Here is an 18674-nt window from a genome sequence, read left to right on the forward strand (position 1 = left end):
TTTGACTAGTTTTTTTTTTTTTTTTTAAGAAACCTTGAATGTTGTCATATTATTTTTATCCTGGACTTCATAATTGAACATTATTATATTTGTTTACAAATTGGCAGTTACTTAATATTAAAAAAAACAACTACACTTTTCTAGATTGCTGTTTAATCTCTAAAATGTACTGTTAAAGCCAATGTTAAGGTAACTTGGTAAAATTAAATTTCTCTAATGGCAAAAAGCACATAGCGCTAGGAAAAGTATGTATCTCACATACTGCCAAAGAGATAGAAACATACCTTATAAACTGAGAATATTATTCAATATTAATAAAATATAAATAAATGTTATGATTGAGTTAAGAATCAACATAAACTGTTGGACTCTACCTCAAAATAATTCTTTATATTAACAAGATAACTAGGCAAGTTCAAAAGGAGCTCTCCAAATTGAAATTACTATACAGAGCAACCACACCTTTAGGTAAAATATTTCCTTATTAATTCCGTTAATAATCAACCTCCAGTCACAGAAAATTGAGATGGATCCCCAGACATCACTATTTCCATGGTATCCCTCTATTTCTCCAATCTAAGCCTTTGGCACCCTGACTTGTGGATATTTATAGCTCTATTCCTCTCTTCCCTGTGTAGCCATTTTAAGAGAAGTAAAAATCAAGTCCTCAGTGATTGGGCTAGAGGAGATCCAAACCTGGCACTCTTGGCCCCACCCCACTTAAAGACAAAGCAGTTTACTGTTAGAAATGGCAAACAAACTCACACCTATAAAGTGAGTCTCTTACAGTTTGCTTTAAACCGTAACTCCCACACTTTCTTTCTCCTTGGAAAATTATGTCAAACAAGGAAGATTCCTGGGGTGCCTGGCTAGCTTGGTCAGTGAAGCATGCAACTCTGGATGTCACGGTTGTGGGTTTAAGCCTCATGTTGGGTGTAGAGACAACTTAAAGATTCCTTGTTCCAGAGAGATTCCTACTCTGGAATCTGCTATCATGCGATAGTGTCATTTAATAAGTTCCTCTCTCCTCTGTATATTCTATAAAATGCTTTCTGGATCTGCAGGCATGGTATAATTCAGATTCAATTTCTCAGGAAACAATACTTCACAGATACTTTTACTGAGTAAAGAGCTTACAAAGTTGGAATATTTTAATTCTCTTTCCTTCTCTTGCTACGTAGAACAATTATCAAAGAACAAATCTCATCAATTTCTTGATTACACTGACTTTAGGTAAGGAAACTTTCATTCAGGAAAACTTGATCAATCTCATGTTGATGAGATTCTTCACATTTATCAATTTTCATAATAAGTTAGTTCCCTAGCATTCTTCAAAGGTAAAAAATAAGATCTTTTTGTGGTGTCTGTGAACTTAGGGATTTAATCATACATTATGTCTTCATTTAAATTAGTTATTATTAGTAGTAGTACTGCTGTTCAAACTAAGCAAACTCAAGTCAGCATTAGCCTCTTCAAATTGGCTCCTGGGTCCTTTTGACCTGAAACTAGTAGCCTCTGTTACACCTTCTTTACTTTCCAATGTGAAAAAATGTCCAGGCTCTTATACTACGTTTCCTGCCCAGATCTGGAACCAATCATTTCTCCAAGGTCCTCTGGTTCCTCTGACTGAAAATATACCACGTGGGCACTAAGAGGTGGTTCACTGCTACTGGGTTGGTCATTTGTTATACGTAATTTTTGCATACAGTACTAAGCAACATGCACTTTTGGGATAAAATGTGTAAGTCACACTAATACTTTCATTTTAGAATCCTGACTACAGGGTGCGATATATTCTTGCCAGATTTAGACCTGTATCTACTTTCTCATATGGGGAAAATCCTGTTTTTTCATGAAACCAAAATAAATCCCATTAGGGCTGTCCAAGTCCATGAAGCAGATAAAGCGGTGACAGAAGGGGCTTACAGTCATTGAAAAAAATCTCCAAAAAACTTTCACTGATGATGATACAACTTGCTTGTATTCTGTAAAGGATCAGCCAGGTTTCCAAAGTCACCAACTGACAAGTGAAAACTGAACGCCTTCTAGCAAAGTTTCAAAGTATGTGGTCAGAGTCTGAGGTAGATGTATTTATGAATACATACGAAAACTACTGATAGTATTGAAAGATGAAATGGCTTTTTAGTCCCAATGCAGGAAAATCTATGCTTCCCCTAAGCTTGAGTTCACATGGAGAATAATCTCTGGGGTTCATGCTGCCAGTGCCTTCATGCCCCACTGAGGCTTACAACCTTTACTGGAAAGCCTGAAGAGAAGGAGAAATACTCTGATAATTTGCTGGTCCACCACATCCACTTCTTCTTTCACTACCATTCCCCAACAGTAGCAGAAATAAATGAAGCATGGGGCACAGTACATAAGAAGTCAAAAAGAATCTCTCAGTGTTGCCTGATTAACTCTTTTGGACATATCCACATATTACACCCCAATATAGCTCAATCTAGACTCATGTAAACGTACAACTTCAGCCAACAGTCACGCATGCTCAGCATGGACATATGGCTACCAGCTTCCCGCAGGCCATAGTGATCTTGATCTTCTGGTATGTAATATGAAGACAATGAATAAAAATGAAAGGCTCAATCTAGTTCTCTCTCTAAATACCTGGTGCAGACAAGGCAGAAATTGTCTATGTATAATGTCAAATACGGGTCTGTAGAACAGGTGAGGCAGATGTTACAAGTAGATTCTCTTCTCAGTTGATTGCTATGACCACTGTATAGAAGCTGGTAAAGTCCATTTTCTTTCCTTTCTCTAGGGATGTCCTCACTTCAGCTAAATGATGAGTTTTGATTTGGAAAATGCAATTCTTTTCTTCTTGTTCACAGGGGTCCCCAGGCGATTCTCCTGGTCTCCTGGGTGCTCTCCCTGGGAAGGTAAAATCTCACAAGGCAGATCTTGTGGATTCCAATGAAAGAGGCCTCAGGGCACCCAAAGAAGAGAGCTAGAGTTGACAGTATGGATTCAGAGTCCCAGGTGTAACTCACACAAGCTGTCAGATCATGGGAAAAGAACTCTCCCTAAGTTTCCCTAAAGGGGGAGGAATGAGGTTACACCTATATAATACTGACCAAATACAGGATGCATGCTACTGATCCAAGGGCTAAAACCAGGAAGTAAGTAAGGGACAACCCAATGGAGAAGAAACCAGGTCAGAAGCTCCATTCTTGCTGCCAAATACAATGAACGTCCTAAGTAATTTCAAGCATACATATTTATGTATGGGCCAAAATTAAATTTTATATTCGAATATGCTAGTTTGAAAGTACTTAGTAGCAAGTTTCTCACCTATACAGACCTATGTTGTTTTTAACATAAAAATAATTTAAAAATTTAGACCTCAGTTTACTTAGTAACAGTAATCTGGTGACAATGATGTGAAAAGACTGAATTTACCTCCACGTACAAATCCATTAGTAGCTATTGCTGAAGTAGACAATCCTGTGATAGTTGTCACAACAGTGGCCATCATAATTACAACAACCGACAGACCTTTAGGGAAAAAGAAAAGAGACATATTTATTTCAATCTGCCTTATCTAGAACTGGTTAGTCTACAAAATATACATTATATTTAACAATTACCTTATTTTTATCCCATTTTAGAAAAATCTAACCAAAATTTTGAAAAAAATTTTTAAGACATTAAGACAATAATCTGATACAAACGAGAAAATAGCTTAGAATAATTCCAATTGTTTGAATGCTATGAGGTTCACAGCCTAGACGGAGCACAAGGCTACTTCACTTTTTCATTCTCAAATGAATCAAGCAGTATATAACTTTGCTTACCTATTCCAGCTTGACCCACAATCCATGACAATCTAATGAAGAGCATAACACCCCAGATGTTTAACATACAACGTACCTAGGAAAGAAAAGAGGACAAGTTCCAGATGAAGGCAAGTGATCAAACTTAATACATTAGTAAACACAAAACTAGCCAAAAGGAGGACAATATCCATTTAAAACTAAAGAAAGACATTTAAAATCTCTTATCCTTCTCTTTGTAGTACTTTTTTAAAAGAACTTAATGAGAGCTAAAATGTGAGCTAATTTAAGTGTAATATAACACCACAATGATCTAAAACAAAACAGCAAAAGGTACTAAACAAGGTAAAAGAAATCTTTTACCACTTCAACCCTAAAAAATAGTTCCTATTCCTATTTATCAATGCAACTAAGTTTAATTTTTGCTTATTCTTTAATAACATCCTTATTTCATGATTTCTTCAGAAGATTTAAGTATTACAAAGTATGTCAAAACAAAATGCTAATCGTTCACACATCTTTTTTTTTTTTTTAAAGTTCATTTATTTATTTAAGTAATCCCTATACCCAATGTGAGGCTCAGACTCACAACCCCGAGATCAAGAGTTGCATATTCCTTTGACTGAGCCAGCCAGGCACTCTAGGATTACAACCCGAGCCGAAGGCAGACGCCCAACCTACTGAGCCACCCAGGTGCCTTTCACACATCCTTTAAAACTGTGAACAAATGATACACTGTATGGTGGCTAACATAACATTAAAAAAAAACAAAATAAAACAAAAACAACAAAAAACCTCTGAACTATGAGTTTCCCCAATTGATTTCTTCTATTGCATTTTATGCTTATACATAGAACACAGTCGTCTAAAATACTAAAATCTAAGAATAGGCAAACAATACTATCTGGAGCTTCACATTTACCCTATTGATTAAGCAATGAAATTACTACTGGAACTGCGATTTTCCCTCTACTTCTCCCCTAAATGTCAACATGACTCTAATTAAGTGCTCCCAAAGTCCCAATGGAAGTCATTTAGTCTCCCAGTCTCCTCCAGTCAGTTAGTTAGTGCCTATTCCAACACAGAAAAACAGAAGTACATCTGAAACTTAATCACCTGAACCTATCTGGTGAAGTGACCTCAACACTTAAGAAAATAATTTCTCCTTCATTCTGTTCCATGTTAACTTTCATACATTTCTCTTCAAAAAATAATGGGGTAGCAGGAAAGGAGGCAGAAATAGATCAGCCTTACTGCCTGCTCAGCTTTCTTGATTCTGATGCTCCCATCAATTTAATAGTTTCATATTTAATTTCTGAAAAATGACAATATGTGAGATTTACAAGAGGTAATAAAATATAATTTAGAGGAAATCAAGTATAATATGATTCTGTTAATACATATATCCTGTTTCCTTTACTAAATTTAATATCCACAAGAAAAGGAGGTACAAGTTATTAATTTGGTCTTCCATAACACTCACATAAAAAGAGAAAGAAGAGCTCTCTTAAGAAATGATGAGAACATTAGGAAGATTTTATAATAAACATAAATGCTGTAAGTCTAAAATTCAATCTATAGGTACATACTAATACACCCTTGATCCAGCCAAACTTCACAACTCCTTTACTTTCCGCAGCGTATGTGACCACAGCATCTCTGGTTGGAGTACTTTCTTCCCCGTTGGCAAATCCATCCTCAAAAGGTTCCTGGTTAGAAAAGGAAATGTGAATTATGCTTAATTATTTAAAGTTTAAAATCACCTGATAAAGACAAATATCTCTAAATACATTTAATCATGTTTAGGAGGATACAGATTTCCAAGAACCAAGGATGTCTGTATACTTTACCTTAAAAAAAAAAAAAAAAAGTGAAGTAATAAAGTGGAAGAAAACCTTAATTATGAGGTGTTGAAAAAATTTAAATCTTATCAGGACAGCAAACCCATTTTAATAATTTCAAATTTTAACTACACTTTGGTGGCATATGGAGAACAAATAAATACATATAGGCTTAGCTAAAAGTCAGTTCAGACCTGTCTCTTCAGCCACAACTTTATAATATCTGGTTGGCATCCTTCCCACAAATGAAATTTCAACATTAACAATTTAAAACTCCATCACCAATTAACACAGCTTTCCCTCTGTAGTCCACTACAGCAGGATTCCCATGGATCCCAAGATTCATTCCTAACTCTTGCCTTTACTCACTTTATATCTGCATGTGCTCTTCATTTTTCTCTTCATAATTTTTCTTAGATTCAGACATGAACTGGTTTTAACGCTCCATGTCTCACTGTATTTTTAGTTTTTTGTTCTCTACATTCTCCCTTTCTCTCTGTCCCCCTGGTTCTCTTGTTCAGTCCCAATACACTCAAGATATATGACAAATTTCCAAACCAGTAACAGTGTGTTAAACAGGTCATGAGGGGTGAAGGGAGGTGCTGGGGCAGAGAAAATGTTTTAGATCTAGAATCATGTCCCTGACACTATCCCCATAGTTCTTCCTTATCCATATGTCAAGAGCAGGGAACAAAATACAGCTGTGTTTCCAAAATCATTCTTTAAATGGAGAAAAGCCAACTAAATCAGTTATTTTTTAATCCTGAAAACTACCATCAAGATTTCATACCATACTTTTTAAAGACCATTTCCAGTAGTTCACACCCTCCAGTGAATTCCTAATGTAAATTTTTTTTTATTAGAAATGAGCTATATCAAATTCTCTGTTACTGGAGAAAAAAATCTGTATCATAATCCAAACTTCCCTTTTTCCCTTGACCAGTATCTGTTAGCCAAGTAAATGTATTTAATTCTATTTATGTATTAATGCTATATGTATCAACCTGTTATCAGCTCTTAGATTTCACATTTATACTAAATATACTAAACGACTGCTAAATCTTAGATTTTTAAGCCATAGAAGAAACGCTGTAAGTTAGATGCAATAATTTCTTTTAGCATATCTTTTGAAAATTATTTTACCTAGGCTTTTTAATGGCAAGAAAACAACAATCAAATTTTCAACTAATCCTCATGTTTGCATCGAAAGACATGGCAACAACTTCAACTATATGAAACACTTGGAAAACAAGTCATTCTAAAATCACCAAGAGCTTAAAGATGAATGTTAATGCTAACCACTCCTGATAGTTGGATTTTTAAAAACAGATCGTAAGGGACACAAATTATTATAATTTCCTTTATAACACATATTTCCCAATTACTGGGGCACCTGGGTGGCCCAGTTTGTTAAGTGACTGCCTTCGGCTCAGGTCATGATCCCAGGGTCCTGGCATCGAGCCCCGCATCAGGCTCCCTGCTTGGTGGGAAGCCTGCTTCTCCCTCTCCCACTCCCCCTGCTTGTGTTCTCTCTCTGTCTCTCTCTCTCTCCGTCAATTAAATAAATAAATAAATAAAATCTTTAAAAAAAAAAAAAGTGTCCCAATTACTTTCTACTCTATCAATGATTTCTGTACTATAAGAGGAATACCCAAGCTTATAGTATAGAGAACTAACCACTCCCATTCACAAAAATTATCTGCTATACTTTATCCCAATGATCCCAACCTGCTATACTTTAACAGATTTATTGAGATATAATTCATATAATCACACAACTCACCCAATTAAGGTACACAAGTCAATGATTTTTAGTATATTCATCAAGCTGTACAATTATCACCACAACCAATTTTAGAACATTTTCATCATCTCACAAAGAAACTCCAAGTCCATCAGGAGTCACTCCCATTTCCCCAGCTCCTGGCAATCACTTATCAACTTTCTGTCTCCATGGATTTGCTATTCTGACATGTCATATACATGGAATGGACTCATATAATATGTGGACTTTGTACGTGGCCTCTTTCACCTAGTCTAACATTTTCAAGATTCATCCATGTTACAACGTGTTTCAGTACTTCACTCCTTTTTATTGCCAAATAACAACACATTGTATGGATACACCACATTTGTTTATGCATCAACTGATAAACATGTGAACCTATTCCACATTCTGGCTACAATGAAATATGCTCCTATGAACATTGGTGCACAAGTTTTTGTGTGGACCTAAGTTTTCATTTATCATAGAAATAGCCCTAGGAGTGGAACTGCTGGGTCTCATTTTTGAAATGACTACTTCTGGTGATTTTTTTCTTCTTCTTTTGTATAAGACTGCTGAGTGTGACTCCTCATTTCAGTCAATTTATCTGCCTATTGTTATCCCTCTTCCTCACTTAGCACCTGGTATAAACACGGAAATCAGTAACCGTATTGCTAGAAATATGTATATGTAGGGGAAAATAATGTGACCAAGGGCCTGTGTGGTTCAAGCACAGAGCATCCCACTTTGGCTTTCCTTCCACTGTTGGAGGTGCTCTAAATGGAAGAACATCAATGATGATCCCAAGTGGAAAAAAAAGACTCTTTATAGGCATGATGACTCTAGTTCAATTATTAAAATAAAGCCAGAATAAAAATTTTTGTCTGTTAATTCAATTAACTTTAAGGTAGAGAGAAGTTCCTTGATTTTCACTCTAGGATATGTAGTGTTCTGCATTTAATTTTTAAGTGGAGACTTTAAAATATTATATAATCTTGGGGTGCCTGGGTGGCTCAGTCGATTAAGTGTCTGCCTTGGGCTCAGGTCATGATTCCAGGGTACTGGGATGGAGCCCTGCATTGGGCTCCCTGCTCAGTGGGGAGTTTGCTTCTCTCTCTCCTTCTGCCCCTCTCCTGCTCATGCTTGCTCTCTTCTCAAATAAATCTTAAAAAAAAAAAAGCTTAAAATATAATCTTCTAAATATTACAAGAAAACATAATGTCTATAATATGCACAAAAAGACCTCTTCCTTCCCATTTCTATTAAAGATGCGTATACGTCATAGGCTATCTTTTCTAAGGTTAAGTATCAATGTGGGTGCCTTTTTTAACACTGCAAAAGCATGCAGGCATCTTAAAATTTTTACTGTGGGTGCTTATCAGAATTCCACCACAAAGCTGAAGATCTAGAGATAATTATGTAAGTTTCCACTATACTACAAACAACTGTATTCAAAAAATGCAGATGAAGATTTTCCAGCATGTATGAAAGCAGTATTTCAAAACAGACATGAGTCCACATAAAATGAAAGTTTATCTTCCTCTCCATGTTTCAACAGCTCTATTTAAAAAACTATGTTATTAACCTCTAAAGTACAATTCAAAAATTATAATCAAGTATTTCTAACTTACAGTTCAACCAATAGATTTAAATATAACAAAATTGGGTTAAATTGTATTAATTTCCTGCAGGAACAGGAAAACAAAGTAGAATACATATACTGTGTTCCTTTAAATATATTAATTCAGGATAAATAAGGAAACTGTGGTATTCTGTTTACATACAAAAAACTGTTTAAAAACCCTATAATCAGAAAATTGCACATTTACAATTATGAACTAAAATTATGCTGATACAAAGCTGCATAAATAATATCTTCAACCTACCTAACAGTTTCAAAGAAATGATCGGTTTGTGTTTTCTCCTGTTTTTCACATAATGGATAAAAGGTGAAAAATGACAACATGAACGAATTTTATGGACAATACCATATTAAATGAGGTAGACCAAATGAGCCAAATTAATTCGGACTTATTTGGGGGGAAAATCGTTCCAAAAGCAGCACAGTGATCTGAGTCTACCAAGCAGGTACTGAGGATGGGGGTAGGATCAGAATGGGGAAGTGAGGAAGAGACGGAGGAAACAATGGGAGATCCAGAGTTAGGCCCTCAGTAACTGGGGGCATTTCTAAGTGAAAGAAAGGGAGATACTAGTAAATTATGGCAGCCTGAAAAGGAAAGGATTAATTCAGTCAGACATGCTGAATTTGAGGAGTCATGAGACAATTAAAGAGTTCTATCAGGCTGTTAAAAAATTCATGACTGGAACTTAGGAGAGGGGCCAGGGATAAAGAGCAAGTGGGTGAAGCTATGGAAACAGAATGAAAAGAGAAACTTACAGAGAGAAAGTGTGAGGAGTTGAACATTTTTCTGAGGATATACAAAATACAAGAATGAGGAGGCACCTGGGTGGCTCAGTCGGTCTGCCTTCGGCTCAGGTCATGATTCCAGGGTCCTGGGATGGAGCCCTGCATCTGGCTCCCTGCTCAGTGGGGAGCCCTGAATCTGCCCCTCCCCCCCCCCCCCCACCCTCTCCCCCGCGCTCACTCTCTCTCTCCGTGTGTCTTGATAAAAAGAAAAAAAAACTAAAAAAAAAAAGAAAGAAAGAAAGAAAATACAAGAATGAAAAGGAACTCTGGTCTCCACAGCCATTATTTCTTTGCAGAGAGTAGAGAAAAAAAAGAGTTTTTGAAGTATGGGTAATCTCTTCTCTCCCCTGTGTATTCAAATTTCCACCTCAACTCCATCATTCTTTCTCCTTTAACCACGGTTAACTTTTTACTGCAACATATAATGTATTATCTTCCAGAAAGTGATCGCTTTTCTGTTCATAGAATTGCTGCTATTCTCTTCTTCGATCTCCTGTTGAGATTGTAGGTGTTCAGAATGGTTTGATAACGATCTAGCTGAATTTCTGGGACCAGACGAAACTTAGGTCTCCTACTCCTCTGCCATCTTGCTCTTCTAACCAAGGTTAGCTTTTTACTGCACAATGACTCCCCCACACACAACCACCACTACCATCAAAAAATGCCCAGCCAAATTTGCTGAACTATAGCACATTCCTCAATGACTACCAACCTGGCTTCACCCCACAACACCAAAATAGTTTTAAGACATCCCAAGACTTCTCTGCTGCCAAATCTAATGTATATCTTTCAGTCTCTGTCCCACTGGACTTAGGAAATGGCATATGACACTGTTGACTACTCCGTCTTTCTTGAAACATTTCTTCAAATGCCACTTTCTCTGAGCCTCTTCTACCCAGCAATTAAACAGGAACCCTTGGTCCTAGAGCCATCTCCTTTTCTCATTCTGTATTTTCTTTCTCCAGTCATCTCACCATCTCAAGTAACCCATTGCTTTAAATACTATCTAAATGTTAAGTAATAAGCAATGGCTCCTGTTCATTTGCAGATTAGATCTACCCTGCGAGTGTGAGTCCTGAGTGTGAATACTGATGTTGCCACTTGGATATTTTTTTTTTCTATTCTAATTCTTACCAAATAAGAAATTGTCAATGTGCTATAAACAGCAACTTTCCTCTAAATGAAAAGAAGGAAATGATTTCTCTTTTTTGGATCAGTTTTGGTGAACACTTAACTATCAAAAAAAGAATTTGACAAGAAAAACAGTAAGGTCTTAATAATTAAAATCCTTTATAATGTAAATGTATGTTAGATTCCTCAATGGACATCTTAAAAATTGCTGTGAAGTTTGTTCAGCTTCCATATCCAACAATTAAAACTTGTCTTTTAATTCACCCATTTAAATATCAAATGTCATATTTCAATTCTGACCAAAGAGAAAACACTACCTGTAATATACTGAGTTTCATCATTTTTCAGTTAAAAAAAAAAAAAAAATCTCATGAAATCAAGCTGTTTCTTCCCCAACAGAAAAATTTTCTTCAGATTTTTAGAGACAACGTATGATGAAACCAGATTTGTTTTCATAACATTGGACAAAAATCAAGCTTTGGAAAAAAAATACTTGACCAGGTTTTTTAAAAACTGCCATTAAAAACTTTAATACTGCTTTAAACTAGCTCTGTCACCTGGAGCACAAGGTTGTCATCTGCGTACATCCTTCTCAGCTCCCAAATATGCACATCAATGTGCTTCTCATTGTTAAATGCTTTAGTTCACATTACATTAAATGTCAGTGATTTTCTTTGGACATCCCAGTCACTAAATCCACAGAATTTTCATTTCCAGAACAAAATGTAGCATAGGTGGTCTTCACAACTATACAGACAAGGATGTTAATACAGAAGAGGACTGTGCAGTGATACGAGTTGAGTTCTGATCACGTTTTTTGCACGGTAAGTTGATAAAGGTGTCTATCGTTGGGCAGAGAAACATCAAGACTGTTTAAATAGTGCAACCTCTGAATACAGTTAAAATACTAATAAAACACATTTCTAGCAATGTTTATTACCAATCTATTCATTTTAATACAAATTCAATTTTTATAGTTAAACTGGTAAAAACCTGGTAAAAGTGTCTTTGCTCAGCAATTTCAAGTCACAATAGGCAAAAGATAATGTTTGAGGTTTTATTTTGTTTTATTCATTCGTATTTTAAAGAACTGAGCAAAGCTGTACCTAGGTGTCTCTTTAGGCCTAAGGCTGCCATAGTACTGTGTCCAGGGAGACTTAAGAATGCTCAAATATGGACACTCTACAAAAGAGGAATGTTCCAATCCCTTAACTGTATTTAATATATTAAAAAGTCCAAAGTAACCCTGAACATTCTTCTGTTATTTGAAGATTCTACATTTATAAAAAGCCGCTTCTGGGCATAAATCACAATCACATCCTTCTACTAATTCATTTAACAAATATTCATTTATCAATTTTATCAATCACCCTAATAGGTACTTTCCAGCCCTCTTAGACTTGTTATTTTTATAGTAGAGGCTAGAGATGAATGGCAGGTCCTCCACCTTAAATGTGGGACATTTTCCACTATACCAAAGTAGCCGGTATTAAATTAAATGCTTAACTCAGTCAAAAAAAAGGTTAGGGTCCTTTTCAATAACACCCTCTATTTCAAGTCACTGCCTTTCCTTAAAGAGTAACTTTCCCAATCTATAAAATGGACATAATAGTCCCTGCCCACCAGTACCATCCCCTTGGAGTCTTGAGGCTCTCTAAGTAATGATCACTTTTTAGTAATACAGCCCCAGAAAGCAGTTGACATTTCTAGCTTGATGCTATAAAGCCAGCTGATAAAACTTGATTATAATCTAGCAATTTAAATTTAAATGCGAGTGCCACGTTAGAAAGGTGAGATTATGACTCACCTATGGCTATGTATTTCAAAAGAATTAGAAAACTTATTCTTAGGTGTCCTGGTTTTTCAATGCCTGACCACTGTTCAACAAGAACAAGATTACACACTCAGCTGACCCTATCAGAGCAAGGGCAGCAGTTTCCCTAAGACTCCACAAGCTCTCAGTGCCCAGGCAATGATGCTCCCGTGGCACCTGCTGGGAAGCTCTGACCTCTCCCAGCACCGGAAGACTAAAGCCCGTGCCAGTGAGCATCACTTAACTGCTCTCTCAACTAGAGATCCTCTTCCTTTTGTCTGCCTACTGCCTCCCTGAAATATATACTGCATTAAATCTTGATCATGTTTTATGGACCCACTGTGAGTCTATGTTTCTGTGTAAAGGTCCATTTATTTACAGGAACAAAATTTGCTTTTGGCATCACCTCTGCAACTAGAAAGTGGTTCTTACACTAATACACTAATTTACATAGTTAATGTGAGGATCACATAAGGTATTCTTTTACAAAAAACAAACAAACCAAAAACCCAAGGCTGATTATTCATTGAAGATAAAGCTGCAAATAAAAAACCAGATTATGACATAGTTTTAGTTTTTCAGTAAGACAAGGCTATATGTACTAACTAATCATTTTCTTGCTGCCATAAAATAGGACTAAAAATTTCATTTACCCTGCCAAGTGTTACTCTGCTGTCTAGCATTTTAACCTATGAAATAAAATTTAGATCTCATTCACAACTGACCTCCTTATGCAGTACATCAACCTTACCAAATAATCCAAAGTGACAGGAAAAAACCAACATGAACAGGAAAAGAATGGGAGGTGGGTGTGTCAATACACAGCTATAAAGTTTTAATGCATTTAACAATTACTTATTCAGAAGAAGGTGCTAGGTACAGTATAGTAGCTATGGTAAAGAATACAGAAATTTAAAAATATGCTAAAATGTTTACCCTTAAGTTGTCCAATTCCAAATTATTCTGGCAGATGACACCATCTAAATGCTAAAAAATTCTGCTAATTACAACCATCAAAAATGTCACAAGTCCAACATTAAGGGAGATCTCACATAAATAAGACTAAAACAATAATTTCTTCCAAAAGTTAAGTTTTAAATTCCATCCCATATTAATGCTTGCACTAAAAGAAAAACAAGATGGAAAAGCTTATTTAGCAGTGTCCCAAGGTGCCTTGGTACACTTAGTTCCCTTTATTTCCCTATGTTTCTGAGCAATCCCCTATTTCCTCTAAGCACATGAACATTTGGAAAATATAACAGAGATAATGGCTTCTTCCCAATTACTTTCTAAGAGTTCAATTCTGGATGAGAATTGGTTTGTGGGTTAAGAAATAGTTTGATTTTGTATATTGGGGGGTAAGGTGAACCCTGCACTGAATCTGACCCAATCAATTCAAGTCTACAGTCATATACACCAGAATTTTTCTACTAACTGTGCCAGATACAATGAAACAGTTTTTCCTGCTTTCAATAAACAAAAGTTTCTTACAAAATATAAGTTGTACATAATCTAGGTCTGTTTACTCATTACCTTTGGGATAAACTAAGAATTCTTAGTATATGAGACCATCATAATCTATCTGGCTTCCTTACTTTATTATTTATTTATTAGATTTTTATTTTTTTAAAGATTTTATTTATTTATTTGAGAGAGAGAGAGAGAGAGAGAGCATGGGTAGGGAAGAGGTCAGAGGGCAAGGGAGAAGCAGACTCCCCGCTGAGCAGGGAGCCCGATGCGGGGCTCAATCCCAGGACTCTGGGATCCCGACCTGACCTGAAGGCAGATGCTTAACAGACTGAGCCACAGAGTTGCCCCCTGTGTGGCTTACTTTAATATAAACAGCCACATTTACCAAAAACCTACTGTGTGGCAGATAGTTCCCTAAATGCTTATATGTCCTATTTTCCTAAATTGGCACATCTTTTAGAGGAAGGTATTATCTTCACTTAAAAAACGAGGAAACAGTCTTTTGAGAGGTTGACACATCCCAAATCATGCAGCCATTAATGTGGCAGTGCAAAGAATCTTCTAAATGGTAGAAGTCCACATATTACAGTGAGCCAGTTAAAGTATTTTGGGCTAAGGGACAAAGAGACAAATCACCCAACTCAGGAAACTGGTCTGCTCAAACTTCACAATTCCCCCGCCGTTTTCACTCTTCAGCATTGTTTCATCTTTCCCTCCTTCCTCTGCTTCCAAATCTAAAGAAGCTTTTGACAGGAAAAAAAAAAAAAAAAAAAGACAGAAACTCTGCACTGGATGGCACCACAGGGGATTATTTCTAAATCTGTTTGTGCTTTGTAGAAAATCCCCCAGGGTCTACAATATCTACAAAACTTTTTGCCCTACAAGATTCTTACAGACAGCTGCACTGGACCACCTATGGAGGAGAAAGAAGGGCCAGCATCCAGACACAATCCATCTGGAAAGGCATGTCAAATGTTTAAATATGAAATTATGTACTAGATAGAGCTGTGTGTGTTACTTAACTTCAGAAGTGTATTTGGAGGCTATTGTGGTATGGAAGGTAGGTAACATTCAGTTTCTACATTATCTAGGTCTTCCTTTTTCCACTTAAAAACCACATTGCCTGCTCCAGCTAGCGAGTCCTTTCAATCAAATGTTCCAGGTCATACAAGTTTCTTTCATCCTTTATATGCTTTACCATTGTAACCTCTTGACCCCTGGACCCACCTACACATCCATGTTTTGTTATCACACAAAGATTTGACACAATTGAAGAAAAGGTAAATATTAGTTGGTTTTAGAAGCTACCGTGTTTTTCCAGTCACAGATCACTTTCCTATTTCTATTAATTTTGCTTGAAAATTTTTGTACATGCCTTATATACCCTCAAACTTCTGCCCTTTAAGTGAGAAAAATGACAGGGTTCTAACTAAAATATTTAATGTGATACAATACTGCTTCATTACTGAAATACTCGTTTAATAGTACTTTCTCCTGGGAGACATTTTGCTTGCTGCTCCCCGTGCCTGGAACACCCTTTGAAGATGAATGTGTCCCTCACATCCTCGAGGTCTTAGATTAAATGTAGCCTCCTCCTTTCTAGGCTGCCCAACACACAGTTTCTTCTCATCAGTGCCCCTTGTACTGTCTCCGTACACATATTGTACTCTGTGATTGTCCTTTTTATTTACTCAGTTTTGTAATCTAGGCATCTACCCCCACTCCTTCAGTATATATTAAAATGGAGCATCCACAAGGGCACAGACCCTTCCTGTGATTTTATCCAAAGACAAAGCAAATGAATATTGAGTCTTTACGTGCCATCTCTGTGTTCCAAATAATGTCCTGAAATGGTACAAATGAAATTTAAAGTGTCTCTGAGTCAGATCCAGGTTATAATTCCAGCTCTGCTACTCAGTAGCTATGCAAACTCTGGCGAGTTATTTAGCCCCTCTGCTGTCAGTGTCCACATCTGTAAAATGGAGATAAAAATGCCTATTCCATACTGTTTGAGAAGATTAAGTGAAAAAACATGACGATTGAAAGAACACAAAAACTCCCAATACACTGCTGGTGGTACCCTAAATTGGTAAACAACTTTGGAAAAGAAAATTGGGCATTATCTTTTCAAATTCAAAACATGCATGCTGTTCAACCCAGCAATTCTACTGTAAGATATAGCCCTATAGATATAAAATACTTATATGAAGCGGGACACCTGTATAAAAATGCTCATATCAGCACTGTTTAACTGCCAAATTTGTGTTTGGCAAATTATGTAATAATTGATAAAAACAAGTAATAATCCAAACATCTGTAACTGCAGAATAAATAAATCATAGCATTTCATACAGTGGAAGATGGTAGCAATAAATATGAATGAATTATAAATACAACCATAACAGTGAGCAAAAGATAACAGATAAAAATATACCATATGATTCTATTTATATGAAGTTTTAAAGCAGGCAAAACTAGACTAAGAGTCTTCAGGAATACATAAAGATGATAAAAGGCATTAAAAAAAAAATCAAAACCAAGTCTCAAGGAAATAATCACCATTAAGTCAGGATAGCAGCTATTTTCCATGGGGGAAGGAGGACTTGGAAGGGGTGCATGGAGGGTATCTGGGGTACCAGTGATGTTCTATCTTTTTATCTGGGTGATGACTGTGTAGGTGTTCACTTAATTAAGTTATACACTTATGCTTTGTGTTCTTCTCTGGTATAGTACACAATTAAAAAAAAAAGACTTTATGATTGAACAAGAACATGTTTTAAATGCTTGGTGCATTGCCTGACATTAACAAGTAATTACTCAATACATTTTGGCTATTATTATAAACAACTAATAAGCAATCTATTACTGCAACTGTCCATGTTGTGCACTTAAATAACCAGATGTTGAACAAATATGTGAAAATAAATACCACAAAACAGCATTAATCTAGACTCTACTACAGAGCTTCTTATAAATTGATATTAGCAGGGCTTAAAATTACCCATGAAAGAAAAAAAATAAAAAACAATGACTGTTACATACATATAGGATCACCATTCTGCATGGTGGTAAAAGATATTATCACCTACACCATCAGCAACTTAGTAAGACACCGTGCAAATAACATGGCTTTGACTGTTAAGGATCAAACTGCTAAAAAGTTCTGCAACTTACCTGGTACTGAAAAATGTGCTTACTAAGATAACTTCCTCTCTTCACTATTTCCTTTAGTGACAAATGATAAGCACTTTACATCAACTAGGGTTAATGCTAGATAGCATGGTCTGAGAAGAGAAGCAAACTTCTGGGCCCAGCTTTATTTAAGCCAATCAAATCATTGTTAATGACAGGCAGAGGAGTGAAAATCTTTATTTCAGGACACTATTACTAAATAAGAATTATTCTTTGTTTACAAGCAGTTTATTATTGATTTAAACAAAACCCAAATTGGGGCGCCTGGGTGGCTCAGTCGTTAAGCGTCTGCCTTCGGCTCAGGTCATGATCCTGGGGTCCTGGGATCGACCGCAACATTGGGCTCCCTGCTTGGCGGGAGGCCTGCTTCTCTCTCTCCCACTCCCCCTGCTTGTGTTCCTGCTCTCGCTCTCTCTCTCGGTCAAATAAATAAAATCTTAAAATAAATAAATAAACCCAAAATTACATCTAAAAAACGTTAAAGTTCACACAAAAAAATGCAATTTAAATCCTAAAAACAAACTTCTGAATAATAAAGACACTTTAAAGACAAAAATCTCTCATATAATTTAAAAGCAACTGTTTACTACTAAGATAAGCTAAAGTATTAAATTAATATCCTGAACAGCCATATCAGTAACTAAAAATGTATGTTTACATATGTACATTTAGATGCCAAAGTGGCTGGGTTTATTCTAACAATTTTTTCATCAAGTACTAGCCAATTATATCATCCCAAAGCTACAAACATTTCCTATCCGTGCTGTCGGTGATTGGTGTATTCAGTGTAATGCTCCCCATACAGACTACTCTCTCAAAACAAAGTATTGTTTTACAGGAATCCAATCTGCTCTGGTTAACAATGGCCTATTAATATCCAGTGGCATTAATGCAAAGCTCAAAACTCAAGTGCCACAGATAAAAGTGGATGGTGTGATCATGTGACTTTACAATGAACCAAGTCAGAACTGCTGATTACAGTCAAAGAATTCAGTACTCTACCTAGCCCATCATGTTCTTTACTAGCCATTCAAGACTGAGTTACAACACTGTGCATTAAAAACAGCATAATGTATGCATTATTTCAAATCCCACACAACTTGCTAACTTCAACAAATAGATTGAATCTAACTCACCAGAAAACTTATGCCTCCCACTATCAATTAATAACATGACTCTGTGATGTACATTTCAAATTATTTTATTTTTAAAATAAGAAGGACCCAAAGTTTGTCAAGGATGA

General features: G+C 36.2%; 1 protein-coding gene across 2 annotated transcripts in view; it reads right to left on the reverse strand.

The window, feature by feature from the left end:
• The window catches only part of SLC12A2 (solute carrier family 12 member 2), a 104489-nt gene that overhangs the window by 69946 nt on the left and 15869 nt on the right, over nucleotides 1-18674 (reverse strand). For both annotated transcript variants that reach the window (XM_032425485.1, XM_032425486.1), the window contains exons 2-4: nucleotides 5381-5500; nucleotides 3813-3888; nucleotides 3418-3513 (exon numbers count right to left, since the gene is read on the reverse strand). In XM_032425485.1, the coding sequence (XP_032281376.1) occupies nucleotides 3418-3513; nucleotides 3813-3888; nucleotides 5381-5500 (292 nt within the window). The remainder of the gene's footprint in view (nucleotides 1-3417; nucleotides 3514-3812; nucleotides 3889-5380; nucleotides 5501-18674) is intronic.

Source organism: Phoca vitulina, unplaced genomic scaffold (genome assembly GCF_004348235.1).
Source record: "Phoca vitulina isolate PV1807 unplaced genomic scaffold, GSC_HSeal_1.0 scaffold32, whole genome shotgun sequence".
Lineage (NCBI taxonomy): Eukaryota > Metazoa > Chordata > Mammalia > Carnivora > Phocidae > Phoca > Phoca vitulina.